The 15,277-nt window shown below is 44.7% G+C and overlaps 1 protein-coding gene across 3 annotated transcripts in view; it reads left to right on the forward strand.

Annotated features, from left to right (window-relative positions):
• epha4b (eph receptor A4b) overlaps positions 1–15,277 on the forward strand; it is a 386,334-nt gene that overhangs the window by 197,856 nt on the left and 173,201 nt on the right. For all 3 annotated transcript variants that reach the window (XM_041174192.1, XM_041174183.1, XM_041174175.1), the window contains one exon: positions 11,803–11,958. In XM_041174192.1, the coding sequence (XP_041030126.1) occupies positions 11,803–11,958 (156 nt within the window). The remainder of the gene's footprint in view (positions 1–11,802; positions 11,959–15,277) is intronic.

Consider the following 15,277-nt stretch of genomic DNA (forward strand, 5'->3'; position numbering starts at 1 on the left):
CGTTGACAGCTTTCTGCACAAGGATGCTTAAAACTTTCATTAATTAAAATATGGATATTGACTGCTATGAAAATTAGTACACAGATGAGGGTTAATGCAGTAATTGTAGAATTACATTTAATTTATAGCACCGAATGGGCTATTCAACCCAACAAGACTGTGTCTATATTTATATTCCACATCACCTCCTCCCAGCCCTACTTCATCTGACACTATCAGCATATCCTTCTATTCCCTTCTCTGTGTGTTGACATAGCTTCCCTTAATTACATCTCTGCTATTCACCTAGGCTATTCCTTGTGGTATCAAGTTTCACATGCTGAGGGACCTCAGCAATTGATACTCATTTTTAAAAATAGCAATTAAAAGGTTCCACAATTGGGATCCAAGTGAAAATCCATTTAGAGTTTTTTTCATGTAGAATATTTTAATAGTTTAAAGAGTAGATACGTTAGACCCAGTGACTAAAGTTGACTGAGAAATGTTGCTGAATGTGGCAGTAGAATGATCAGTACCACCATAAACCCAAGAAGCATATCATTTCAACATGACCTTCATTCAGCTGCTTCATAATCAGTAACACATCTCACCTAGTTCAGAATTATGTTGTTGACATTCATTGAGACTGAGAAATCAAACACTGAAGCCTGGGGCCTGCAATAGGCCCACAGTACCCAACATTCTAAAACCAGTGCACAAGTTATCTAGGAGACTCCTTAATCCATGACTTTAAATTAGTCCCCTGCCCAATACTGCAGCTCAACTTGCTGAGGATGACTACAGAGGCACACAGCCCATTTGGAACAAGCACAGAAGTGCAGGCCATCTTAAAATTAAAAAGAAATCTCTTCCCTTTGACCTTTTGCTGCTGATGCTGTCAGTTTCCGCATGATTCTAACCAAGTGGCTGGCACACAACAAGTGACCAATATCCCTTCATCGGCCCCTGATAATGCTGTCCTAATTCTTTTAATGCATCATGAAAGACACGTCTGGAGTGACAATAGATTATGTAAATCAATTGATGTCACACTGTTGCACACAGTTCACAGAATATTAGAAAACAGTGTGCTATTGGAGGTGACAAAGGCATATTAGAGAGTTGCAGCATCAAACAGGCTGAGCTGGTGGAGGTGAGGAATGTTTTGATGGTAGAAAATGTTCTTTTTGCTGGGAAATAAATAGACCCTGGAGCTCAGCTCAGGGTTGAATAAGACAACAAGGCTGTGAATAATCAAGACAAGCATGAGACAGTAGCTGGGGACAAATTTAGAACCAGTGGCAAGCGATATAGTAGTTGGCAGGATATAGCTGCCTTCAGTCTCCCCCATGTTAAGTCCTGTGAAGTCACGGCTCATGTAAAACCGGATTTTGTACAAGCAGACTGCCAAATTGAGGGAGGTGGTGAAGAGTCGCCAGCATTTTGTATCTGTTGTTGGGAATATAATATTTTTGGTTGTGCTGTACCAACACAGAATATTTACAGGCATCTGCTGAGGTAAGGAAAACTTTAACTTTATTAAGAAACAACTTACTGTGGCTTCATCTTGCCATGAAGTTCAATAAGAAAGAGCAAGATCATCAGACATTGCATCACTTCCTGTGATGATGTACACTGTGTCTCATCAGCATATCACATAGCTAGAATTAACCCCTTATACTATATCTCCCCCAAATCTCTGATTCCCCCCATTATATGACATCTCCCCCCAAGCTTCTGACTTCAATTTCTTTTTTATAGGGATCACTGCTGTGGCAGTTTTATTAGTCTACCCAAACAGGTCCTCAGCCCCTTTGGAGGGGTTTCGGGATTTGAGTCCTGGAAACGAAGTCTCATGCTTTGCTGGGCAAAAGAAGGAGAATTTGTAGTTGACTCCGGTTTACCCATCTAGGAGTCATCTGGATCTCTTGATTAAGACGGCATCTCTGGTCTGTTTGGTTGGGCAGATGACTGCTTCAGCTGTGTAGGAGGTTGCCTCTGTGTGGCAACTAGTGTATGGCTGTTCCATCTCACCATACCATTTTCAGTTTAACTGAGGTAGGATCGTGGATATGGCATCTGTTCAACCACCTATCCATGATGAGCTTGGTCTCGAATCCAAACGGAGTCTCCTGATTGGAGGCCTGACAGGTAGTGTGCTTTGTGATGTTTGTCATAGTTCCACATTTGGCTAGAATGAAACTCATCCTCTTTTTCCCTCACCTTGTCCAAATCAGTGGCTTGTACACACGACATGAATGTGTGTGGGAGAGTAGGGCATTGAATTCTCAGTCTTCTTCCCATTAGGAACTCCCTCCCTAACAGCACTCTGTGCATACCTACACCACAAGGACTGCAGCAGTTCAAGAAGGCAGCTCATCACCACCTTCTCAAGAGCAATTAGGGATGGCCAATAAATGCTGGCCTCGCCAGCGATCCCATGAATGAATTTAAAAAAAAAAACACTGACACTGGATGCACCCACAACATGGCCAGGGAATTTGACAGTTGACTGCGAGTATTCTTTTTTGTTGTTGAGTGGAAGCCCTGCTTCCTCTAGTTGTTGCAGCCCAGCTCACACTCTAGCGTCACATTCTGCCTGAGTGGATCCATGGATCAGGACATCATCCATGTGGCATATGATTTCATTCCCTCCCTCTAGGATACTTGACATTATCTTCTGGAAGATTTCTGGTGCTGATGTGATGCCGAAGGGTAATCTGTTGAAACGAACCCTCCCAAATAGTGTAATGAATGTTATGAGCAACTTAGAATCTTTATCGAGGGGTAATTGCCAAAAACCACTCTTTGCACCTAGCTTCATAAAGACTAAACACTTTCCCAATTTTGCTAAGCTCTTGTCCACAGATGACATAAGATAACTTTGTATTCAACTGCAGTGTTCAATTGTGTAAAATCTACACAAGTTCTAATAGATCCCTTGGGTTTTGGCACTGGGACCATTCCTGAGCACCAGCTTGTTTGTTCTGTCACAGACGAAATAACCTCTTACTTCAACATAGAGTCAGTTTCCTTCTTTATCTTTAGCAAGAGTGGATGAGGAACTTTTCTGGGTGTAAACAGACACACTGCCTTCATTTCAGAATAAAGGGTGATGTGGTACACTGCCTTCAGCTTTCCTGGTCCTGTGAACAGCTGTGGAAATTCAGCTCTGAAGTTTTTAGGCTGATCTTCTTAGCTATCCAGGTCCTTTACTCTGCAAATCAGATGTAAGTCCTGCTTAAGAGTGAACAGCTCTGGTACAGGATCACATATAAGGTTTCAGTGAGTTTTCTGTCACCACATTGAAGATTTGCCTTCAGTTGTCCTATGACCTTGAGTTCTATACTCCTGGTAGTTTTTTGTACGATGGTTGAAGAGAATTTTTCTCCAACTGCAGTTTAGCATCAGAAAGAACTGAAACTGCTGCACCAGTGCCTAACTTTAAACACATCAGCACTCCAGTAGCTTCCACTTGGTCCTTGAAACTCTCCAAGGAAAGGCATTTCATTATCATTGATATCATCGATTTCATAGATCTTGCCACCTTTCGAAGGCTTCTCTTTTTGCTCACAGTGTACAAGCTTCATACTGTGACACACAGCCTGGAAGTGATCTCTCCTTCTGCAAAAATGGCATTCGGTCTCTTTGAGGGGACAATTTTTGTACCTGTGTTTTTTCCCGCCAGACCGATTGCAGTTAGGGCAATTGATGGATGTTCTTCCTGGCTCCCCTGCTTTATTTACAGCCACCTCTCTGCTTTTAAATTTAACATACTCCGCTGAGTCACTTGTTTTTTAGATCTGGTTCTCCCTGTCACCCTAATTCATGATCGATTTTGCTTCTTGGTTTCAGCTTGTTCAGCTGAACTGCCTTTGTTCAGGTTAAATCATCCACCGACTGCAAGTGGTCAGACAATGCTTCATCCAAGACTCCCACAACAATTCTGACCCTGATTAGTTCATATTTAAGCCATATTCACAGTTCTCTGCAAGTCTATATAGATTGTTGATAAATGTATCAATACTTTCCCCCTGTCTTTGGGTATCCTTGTTAAATTTAGCCCTCTCGACAGTGGTATTCTTTTGCAGATTGAAGTAGGCATCAAGTCCTTTTATTACTTCATCATACATAGCTTTTTCTTCCCTTGCCTGACTAGAATATTGCCTATGCAGTCAAACAATCACACAAAATAGCATACTAACATAGTCACTGCTTAGTTTTGTCGCAAGGCCCAATACGGTGTGATAACTGGCAAATCTTCAGCACTAATTCATCCATGCTTCTGCCTGGTTGAGATCTATGACCTGCTTGAAGCTTGCCAGAGAATTTTCCATACTTGAACTTTCATTCACTGCCACCATATAATATTCTTGGTCTCATTGTGCTAACATAGAATATTTACAGAGCCTGATGAGGTAAAGAAAATGTTAACTTTATTAAGAAACAACATCCTGTGCCTTCCTCTTGCCATGAGTTTCAACAAGGATGCAAGAGCATGAGATATTGTATCACTTCCTGTGATGATGTAAACTGTCTCTTTAGCATATCACACAATTAGAATTAACCCCTTATACTAGAGAAACCACTAAGATCAAGCAGGTAAATGTGAAAATACTGAGGATGAAGGATAGATCATTTGGGGACTCCAGAGATGACCAGGAGTGAGGAGAAGCTATTGCACCCACCAACAGATGTCATCTAATCAATACCTCTTGTTTATCTCATGAACTCCTTTATTTTTTCCAATCTGGGTGCTATCCTGCCTTGACCTTTTCTCACACTGAAAGAAAAAGTATTTCAGCAAAATCTCAGTCTGTCAGAGAACTGAATGTGGAAGTTTTCTCATATAGTCAGCACTTTGTAAAAGAACACAAAAACCATGACAGCAGTGCATCTTTCAACATAGAAATTCAGAAGTATAAGTCAACTAACTTTGGCTGGTTTTGACAAGGACAAATGAATCCGTACTTACATTAGAAAAAGTCCACGCATTATGTGAACACGTCTGTGGATTATATATTACATAGACCACGTAACGCAAGTAGTCTCTGAATCTTTGTAGTGTGCCAAGCATTAAAGAGTGACCTGGCATCTTGCTAAGTCTAGATGTAAGTCAGGATCTAATTAAATTTGAATACTTTTGACAGCAAATGTGCACCACTGGAGTACTTTCAGAAAACAGTTTTATCTGGAACTGCATTGACCATTTTAACAGATGATTTTTAATAACAGTATTCTGTTACCCACATGGCAAGGAACAGATCAAACCAGAAGCAACTCAGCAGCTGACCAGCATGGATGACTTCCTCTGTACTATTTCAATCCTTCACAGGTAGATACATGTGGAATTTTCCGAGCCCATTGGCATCGGGCATCATGGTGGACATGAGCGGACAATGTGCCGAAAAGGCCAAAAATGAATTTAACACCATCGTGAACCAGTTTGCGATTGTCCGCTCCACTTGTCAATGGCGGGCTGCCATTCCCACTGCTGGATGTCTGGAAATTCATTTTAATACAGCTGCATCTCACTATAAGCCCTGCTCACTAGAATCACTCACCGACATCGAATTTACCACCCAAGTCTGCAGGAAAACACACCGGTGCAGAACACGCCTTGACAAGTGTGACGTGCAGAAGTCAGGACTTAACGCGAGGGCCTTACTCGTATTGTGGACATCCGAGGAGCAAAAGATGCTGGAGCCACACAGACCCTGGAGGAACACGTGCATCACATGCTGAGTGGATTCTCATGGACTTGGCTCTGCAGTGAAGCAGTTCACAGGAGGGGGAGGATCACCACTGAGGGTTTGCTTTGGGACCAGTATCTCGGCCATGGTCTGCTGTGGCTAATTGTCATGGGGTTGGAGAGGAAGGTGTCCTGGGATGCGGGGGGGTTGGGGGAATGAGGTTGGGAGTGGGGGAATGGAGGTGTTGGAAGGGAAGAGGCTGTTGGAGGGAGGAAGAAGATACAGCAACTGGGGAGGTAGGTCTAAGGGGGGAGGAGTTCGGAGAGGGAAGGACTTTGGGCAGAGGAAGGAGTTTGGCGGGGGGGTGCGGTGGAAGGAGTCCAGGAGAAGGAAGGAGTTTGGAGAGGGGGAAGGAGTCTTAGGGGAGAAAGGGGTAAGGGTGCAGGAAGGAGTAAGGGTGGGAGGGTAAAGGGGCAATGGCCATGGTAGAAGGGACAGCGAGGGTGGTTGGTGGGGACTTGGAGGCAGACACGAGACCTTGGGTGTGGAAAAGAGCAAGTAGGGAGGTCAATGTGGATGGGGGTGCGATTCTAGGAAGATAGGGACCATGCATGTTCATCTGGACATCCTGGGAAGAAAAAGGTTCTGGCTGGTAAGTGATGATGGGGAGGCGAAAGTTGATGCCAGGTGGGTAAACAGTGATGGGGGATGGAAAAAGACAGTGGAGCTGAAGACAAACTTCAGCAGCAACATCTTGCAAAATTGAAAGTGGGTGGAGCCTCGTGTTGGTTGGGAACAGTGCTGCACGGGAGTGTGATCAGTGGGTGGGTGGAGATGCAGCTCAGCTCAGATGGACAACTGAAAGAGAACCCCAGCAGGCAGCATTGAAGATGCTCGGGACAGTGAGATAATTGTGATAGAGGAAGGATCTACGTGAAAGGGAGAATGCTTCCATGAAGCCCTGAAAGGCCCTGCATACACACATTTCTCTCTCCAGAATCACTCATGGACCAGCTGTGTGCAGCTGGACTGCTACTGGGGGGTGATGCAAGGGGAGCACCTGGAGGGATGTTGAAGTGCCCCATTTCCCTCTTGCATTACCACTGCAGGATCTCATCCATGGCTACCACGATGGAGTGCAGGTCTGCATGCAATCTCCGCATTCTGCTGGACCAGGGTCTCCATGGCATTTGCCATCCTGCCCATGGAGACCTCCATATGGGCACATGTGGGCACCACTTCCTCAGAGCAGGCGGATGCACATCTCTGACTTGTGTGCCAATCTGTTGAGGGCTTCCAGCAGCTCTGCGTGATGTTCCCCTGCCTTCTGCTGACTCTCCACAATGAGTTGAAAAGCTGAATCCAGAGGCTCGTCACTCAGACCTTACAGATGCCTCTTCCCCAGCAGTCTTCTGAGTGTCCTCCTGCTGCAGACACATGTCCGTGTGGTGACCACTAGATTGTGAACTGGAGCCTGCTCTAGATCTAGTTCCCACCGAGATGTGTGTCTTTGTGCTGGTGGAGGGTGTGGGTAAGCGCTGTGATGGGTCTTCCAGGCTGCTTATCTCCAGCTCTTCAATGGAGGAGGTGTCCTCTTGGCTGCAGGTGAGGACCTGGATGGACTGGCTGGCTGTGGGTGTCTGTCCCTTGGCAGAGCTCCCTGTGAACCAAAGTAGAGATAATTTGTGCATGGCAGCAGAGTCAAAAGCAGGAGTGAGAGCACTCACAGTTGCTTTGAGAGAGGGATGATGTGGTGCAGGAAGATCCTCATGTGGGTGTTCACCGCTGACCTCACCAACGCCACAGGCATGGTCCACGTCCTCACCAGTCAGCACAATGGCACGCTCCTCAAAGTGGGTGTGGGGCCTAAAGTGGACCACTCCACCCTGGTCTGGGACCTCTCTCTGCTGTTGTGAGCCAACTTCTCCTGCATGAAAACAGATGGAGAGAGCATGAGCAGGACACATGGCACTGCGTGGAATGTTTTGTGTGGTGAGCAGAGCCATGGACAGGATGAAGAGGTGAGCTCGAGAGGATATAAGCCTGATGGAGATGTGAGGGTGTGTATGAGAGTTAGTGGTGTTGTCCCTTGAGGTGTGAGATCCCTGTGGATGTGTGATGCGTTTGTGAGTGTGAGTTGAGAGTGATGAGAATAGTAACTGACCCTGGAGGAACGGATGAGCCCATTCACCCTGTAGCGGCATTGGGTGACTGTCCTCTTTTACAGGGCATTGGCGCTGATCACCTCTGCCACCATCTCGCATGCAGGATTGGTGACCTTGCTTGTTGGTCTTCTCCCGGTGTGTGGGTAGAGGATTTCACGGCGGACTCCACTGCATCCAGTAGGCACTTCAGCGAGGCATCGCTAAATCTGGGGGCAGCATGATTCCTCCCTTTGGCAGCTTGCAGCATCAAAGAGTACTAGCCCTGTGCAGCAGTGGCCTTTAAATATGCCACCCGGTTTACTAAAGGCCTGATATGACAGGATGCCCTACCAGGCGAATGACGGGATGCCCTACCAGTGACCTGGAGTGTTTCCAGAGAATGGAAGATTAATGAGGCAGGATTGGGACAATATGGAGTGAAAAGCCACCATTTTGGCTGGTGGGTAAAACGTCTTTTTCCCTGCCCGCTACTGCACTAAGTGCAAATCTGGGACAATTCCACCCATAGTTTCAGAGAGAAACACAAAGAAAAGTTCACATTTTAAGGTGAATGATTTTTCACCAGTTCTTCAGAAAGATGACTGATCTGAAATGTTCTTCCTCGCTCCACAGGTGTGGCCTTACCTGCTGAGTGTTTCCAGCATCTGCAGTGTTTTGCTTTTATACTTTTATACTACAAGTATCTTTCGCCAAAGATTTGAGTGGTAAAAAGACCTTCTGTGGGATGATAAATGAGTTAGGCATTTACTGTTGTTACATAAGAATGATGTTTAGCAGGTCCTGATTAGTAATTAACTTTTATTTTTGCTCTTATATTGTCTCCACTCCTTAAGCAGTTGACTCTCTCACTGAGGTCTGATTTACATGTGTTGATCCCCCCTCTGGTTCTACACTCAATGGCTGTTAATCACATGTGAGCATTGACAATGAGCGCAGGCATTGAGTTATGGCAAGATTATAACTGGGACCAATCCTGTCCTCTACACCCAATCTCTAGTAGAGACTGCTGATCAGGACCAGGCAGCCAAACAAATTTTCCCTTCTTTAACCCTCAGGAGCTGTAACCAAATGTTTCACTCTTTCCCTGCTTTGACTGGTTTGTGCAGCCCAGAGGCAGAATGTTAGTTAATGAGCTGTCAGGATGGCTCACTTACTTATGAATTCCCCTCTCTTGTCCTCCAGCCCGAACACTTTCCTCTCCCCACCCCTACCTTTCCTCCCTCTTTACCTCTCTATCCTCACTTTTACTTCTGCCTCCTCTCCTGTGTTTACATTTGGCATCCAGACTATTCTGGCACATGGTGGTGCACTTTTATGGCCCTGACTTACTTAATATATGCAAATAGATGCTGACATACCTTTGGCCAATGTGAAGAAATGCTACACACTGTGAAAGGTTAAGTTGTGTTGATGTTGTTAGTGCTCCAATAAGTCGTGTTTCATATGCTGTAATCAAAGTGGCTTGCAAAGATCACGATTTGATGAAGGTACTTAAACCAGGGATGGTTTCATGAAGAAAAATAATGAAGCCCAATGACTATAAGATTCACCAAATTCATATTGTTTTTAGAAACTGTGACCAAATGTCAATGTGAGGTGATGAGATTCTCCTTGGATAGCAGATGCATATTTCTTTTTCTAATTTAATAGAAAACATCAGTCTTGCCCCCTAATAGCTCTTCTAATTGGTGTTGAATCATTGGCCAGGATTTTCTGGCCCGCCGTGGGCAAGGTGGCACCCCAGCTAGGAGTCCATTGACCTGCGGCGGGACCGGAAGATCCTGGCGGCGGGCGGGTGCGGAATATCCCGCCCATTGTCTGATAACTTACAATAACTGGATTTCCATCTAAGATGGAACTGCCAGGCATGTAGGGCTGATTTTTATTGCCTCAGGAATGAGAAAGAGGATCCGTGTTTCCTGGTTCCGAACCCACTCCGAGGGGATACAGTCACTGACCTGGAATTTTGACTGGGGTGCCCCTTTAATTGGCATGGAGGGAGGTTCACTGTCCAATTAAGGATGGAGAGTGGGCTGTCAAATCAGAAGCATTCCAGCTTCAGAGGAGCACTTGGCTGCAGTAGAAGCAATTGGGAGAGCGCCTGAACAGGAAGTGCCCTCTCAGGCACTTTAAAAAGATTTTAATTAAAAATTAAAAGAAGCGTACAGACCAAAATTGTTGGGGGTGGTGGTTGGTGGGGGGGAGCCCCTGAAGAGGGCTGCCTTTAACTGCACCTCCAACCCAGACAGGGTGGGAGGGCCTATAAGCCTGCCTAGAGTTCTGGCATCCTGGCCTTCTGCTGGGTGCCTGCTTCCAGGCTGTTGACCTGCCCCCAGTCATGTCTGGAAACTGGAGGCCAACTGGAAAGTCTCAAGTCAACCTCTGTATTCCCTGTTTAACAAGGCTCTTAACAATCCTAATTTCCTGTCCGACTTTTGGAGGTGCATGGCCTTCCCTGGCCTTGAACCTGTGTCATCCAAAATAGCCAACATTGGGAGTAGGGCTGGGAAACCGTAGCCAGTCTCACAATTCTCGAGCCCCCGTATGCCTCTATTCCCAACGTTGGCAGGGCCTGCAGATTCAGCCTGTAGTATACACTGAGCGTTGGATCACTACCAGCCAGATTCAATGGGCAGTGTAATACAACTGTATCCCTCACATGAAGATCCAGGTAACTAACCGTCAACTAGAAATCTCAATTTCACTTCGAAAGCTTCACTGACATTCTATGCTGTTGGTTCCCTGGGCCCATGTTATATTCTGAGACTCGTTTGGGAAAGGGGATAACTAGTCTTAGAAGTTTGACAAATGATGAAGCATTAATGAAGATCAAGCTGGCACCTCAAAGCTGAATTCTCCCTTTTTTTTCTCAGCTGAGTAGAGTCACAGTGATTGGAGAGTTACCTCTGGTTCAATTCAATAACAGATGAATGGCACTTTCTGTCTGGCTGTAAATTAGCACGTTATTTCCCAGAAACCATAGTTTTTCTAGAAGAAACGTGCTTAAAAAAATGAAAATAAACTCTCATCTGTGATAATCTGAAGTGCCTCTGTGTCATTAAAAGTCTTGTGTTAGCTCCCTTTTGTTGTGTCTCGCGTTAATAATGTCACCCTACATTACTCAGTGTCATACATCCCAAAAGTGAAAATTTCCAATTAATTGAATAACCGTTTATCTGTTCAGTTATCAAATGTCTGATCGACTGAATATGAATGCATCAGAATTTCTAAAAAATTACAACGAGAAATGAGTAACCAGCAGAGCTTCTTCCAAAGTTGTCGTTGTTGAGCTCAGCTAAGTTCATACCGTTCTCAGTCACCATTTTCTATCTGTCTTTTGTCAGTTTGAACAGTTAGAAATAACATTTGCAGCATAATGCACAGATAAATAAAACACAGTGTTCCAATTGTAAATCATAAACTTGGTTATTTAATGGTGGAAATGCCTGCAAGAATTTCCTCAAACAAAGGCCTGCCTTGTATCTGGAGCCAGGGGATTAAGTTGAAATTTTTAACCTTTATTTTGGGTGCTGCTTATCTTAGTGCTGTGTAAATATTCTGCTGGTGGCATCAAAATGCATCACTGGCATTATGCCCACCCGCCTTCTCTGGAACTACAATTCTTAAGAGCATCCGACAAAAACCCACATCCCATTACAGGCAGGAAGATCTATTTCCTCAATCTCCATTCCAACCAGCATTTGCTGCAGTACTGCCTGTCACCAAGGCAGGATTTTGCTGGCTTTAATTTTTTCTGGTGCTAATATTAATGCTGCTTCCTATTCTGCATAAGACAGCCCATTCAGTTAGCAGGAATGCCCTATATTTCTGGCATGGAGGCAACAACAATTTTCAACCTACCATCCTGAATGGGGAGGATAGAGTTTTGTTTCATGTTAAGCTCAATTCATTGATGTCACTGAAGTACTCCGGTTCTAACACATTCTTCTGATTTGTGCTCCTAGCATGTCGACCTGGTTTCTACAAGGCCTCCTCCATGGATGCTTACTGCATGAAGTGTCCGCCTCATAGCTACTCACACCAGGAGAGTTCATCCCAATGTACCTGTGAGAAAAGCTACTTCAGAGCAGAGACAGACCCCAGGGCTATGCCATGTACAAGTAAGTCAACATGTATACTACAGACACTGAGATGCCCATATGATGTGATGGCTTGATGGAGAGTGTTCTCAAGAGCGCGGAAAACTCATAGCTTTAGAGCACCCTCAGCGATCTGTTACACAAGTGAAAAAAACAATGGGAACTCATTGGCAGTCAGCAGTCCTGCAACATTCTTTGCACATTTATATCCATCAATGAACTTAGCCTGTAAACTGTTTTGGAGTGCTCACCAATTATTAAATGATTTTCCACAAATTACAGGTTTTTTTTCAGTTTGCATTTGCTGAAGCTTTTAGTTTTGTTTGGCACATAAAAATTAATAATTGCAAGCATGGATTTGGTGAATTCAAGATTCAATATTATGTTCCAAATAGGGTGGTGTATTTCAGAATGGAAGGTATAGGTTGATGTTCATGTGTGAAGTTGCAAGTTTGGTTGCACAGTAACGGATCATTCATTGTGACTAAACATCGTGCTTCACTCATGGTGCTGGTAGAAGGTCCCACCAGTAGTCAGTGAATACGTACAATGTATGGTGGAGTATCTTGCCTTTGGGCTTTGCTCTTTTCCTGTCCATGCTGAGCTAACTGATTTCAGCCTTCTCTATAATGAGATAGATATAGTGCCCAAATTTTCCAGTCTCTGGATTGTCAGAGGCTGGATATACGATGGAAGATGTGCATCAGGACTCTGCAGAAGTCCCGACGCATGGATATCCTTGGAAATTGCTTGAGAAGTTTAAACTTCCAATGGGTTGATTCCATGAGCTAGTCAGAGACTTGGGACAGATCCACACAACTTACTTTGATAGTTACCCAGGAAATGGTAGACAGGTTAAAACCTGGTCTAACACCTGGGTAACGCCACAAATGACCTCCCCAGTCATCCCCATGAACAGCCAACTACCCCCTCGACCTCCCAACTACACTGCAGAGCCCCCGACTAATCGGCTGACCTGACTACCCAGCTAATGGCCTACTCACCTCACCCACCTAACCACCTACCCACTCATTCATTCACCTACCTATTCACTCGCCCTTACACCCACCCATTCACTCACACACTCATTTACTAACACTCTGAAAAGCCTTGGGAGCTTTAAGCACTTACTAGTACACGGCAACTGATGTTACGAAAAGGGGCGTGTCCTCTGCGCTGATCCTCTTAGCTGGTCTCCCCATAGGTTCCTGCACTGAGGGAGTTCTTCTGCATCCTGGATCAGACCTTTGGCCATAACATACGTATCCGGGTTAATGGGCAGTTTTCTGTCTGATCAGCATTGGACACACGGGTTCCGCTGATGATGGGAAGATTTGGCCAATGTTCTCAAGATGGGAGGGGAGCAATCATCCAAGGTTTCTATTCCCAATGACTATCCCCCAAATTGTGCTGGGAATTGCTTCCATGTAGATGTCAGGATTGCATTTGAGTATGAAGCATTTCACGGTCAGATAACCAATAACACTTATTGTCCGTGCTCACACTTGTGTTTCTAGTACCCAGTGTACTATAATCAAGCATAAATCACCTTCAATTAATAATTGTTCTTCAATTCGGGTACACAATCCCGTCTTGACGTGTGTCATTCTTCGGTGCAGAAACGAACTTTTAACTTACTGACAGGTGACCAAGATTTGTTAGTACATTTGTGCTCTAATTTTTCAGTCAGTTTAAGGGTCTGAATTCTGGGTTTTGTTGTCAGGTGCTATCTTGACCCCTGATAAAATAATCATGAATAAACAATTGTGTGCCATCCAGCTGACACAATGAAGAAAACTATTTTTTTCTTTCTGGTATTTTTTTCTCTTCTGTGAAGATGCTGACTTTTTGTTGGAGCACAGTCCCACTAGTGTTGGATAACAGCTTGTACTTTGCTCAAGTGGCCAATCTTTGTGTCTGATGCTACACAGGTTGTTGCACTCTGGAAGTCATCACAGCCAAGAATGACCCTGTCCTCACCCAAAGCTCACACACATGCATTTCCCAGGCACACTGAACTTCAAAGCCAGCCACCTCTACTGCCTAGAAGGACAAGTCCAGCAGCTGCATGGGAATACCATCAACTCCAAGTTCCCCTCCAAGTCACACATCAAACTGACTGAACACACATTGCCCAGGGTGACCAACCGTCCCTTATGTTCTGGCATCATCCCCTATCTGAGTCCACTGTCCTGTGTCCTGGCCTGCATGGTGCTGGGATACTGTTGGTCCTGTATTTCGGACCTTTAAATTTCACGCATTGCGCAGTACATGCTCGCCACCTGTTTGCATGCTTCCACAGCTCTGGCAGCATGAACCCTCGCCCTCCAACAGCTCTGGAACCCAGCTTCCCCTCCTCCCACACATATAGACCCCCATGAAAGGCTGTCCCTTAATTTTCTTCCCAAGACTTGGTCACCATGACCTTTATTACCGCGGAGTCAATATCTTGGAACTCCCTGCCTAACAGTACTGTGGGAGTGTTTTCACCACGCTCGCTGCAGCAGTTCAAGATGGAGGTTCACCACCACTTTCTCGAGGGTGAGTAGGGATAGACAATAAATGCTGGTCTTGATGGCACTACCCAGATCTGGAGAACTAATTACAAAAGAAATAGCAGTCAGGATTGAGAATTCTAGTTGACTGCCTTCTCTTTATTAGCTTAGGTCATTGAGAGCATGGAGCATCACTTCAGTTGAGATCAGGCACTTTGTTATGGACTAGGAACCAATGTGGATCTTCCGGTTGATATATCCACACAGCACAGTGCCTTTATCAACTTAGCCATTAGGGAGACAACATGGGAGTAGTCAGTGAAAAATGTGCTGCAGCACTGACTTTGCATACATATGGTCATTGAAATAACCATTCTTATAGCATCAAAAAAACAATTTTCTGAAGTTTCCAAACATTGGCCATATTCTAGCTCCCAATGTAATTTTGCAGGTGATTGACAGAATCAACAGACAAAATGGTGAAAATGGTCATTTAAGTGGCCCCCCAGAAGATCAGAAAAACCCATGCACAAATTTTGCTCCAACATTTGAATAGTGCACACATAAATGAGCAAATGTCTGACTGAGCTTCTCCTGGGTGAGCAAAGCAGTGCTTGTTTTTATTTTAAAAGTGATACTTGCACATTCAATTTAGAAGAATGCAGCATTGTGTATTGTATATACTTCGGTCACAGACAATTTGCTTTGTATATCCAACCACATTTTCCCTTCCAATGAGCTACTGCTGTGAAAGCTTGTGGAGTACATCCTCTGTCAGCTGAGCTAAAGATAGTAGTCACTCTGTGACTGCAGCATGGCTCAATCCAGCAAGACAAGTCGTATTT

This window comes from Carcharodon carcharias, chromosome 2 (genome assembly GCF_017639515.1).
Source record: "Carcharodon carcharias isolate sCarCar2 chromosome 2, sCarCar2.pri, whole genome shotgun sequence".
NCBI lineage: Eukaryota > Metazoa > Chordata > Chondrichthyes > Lamniformes > Lamnidae > Carcharodon > Carcharodon carcharias.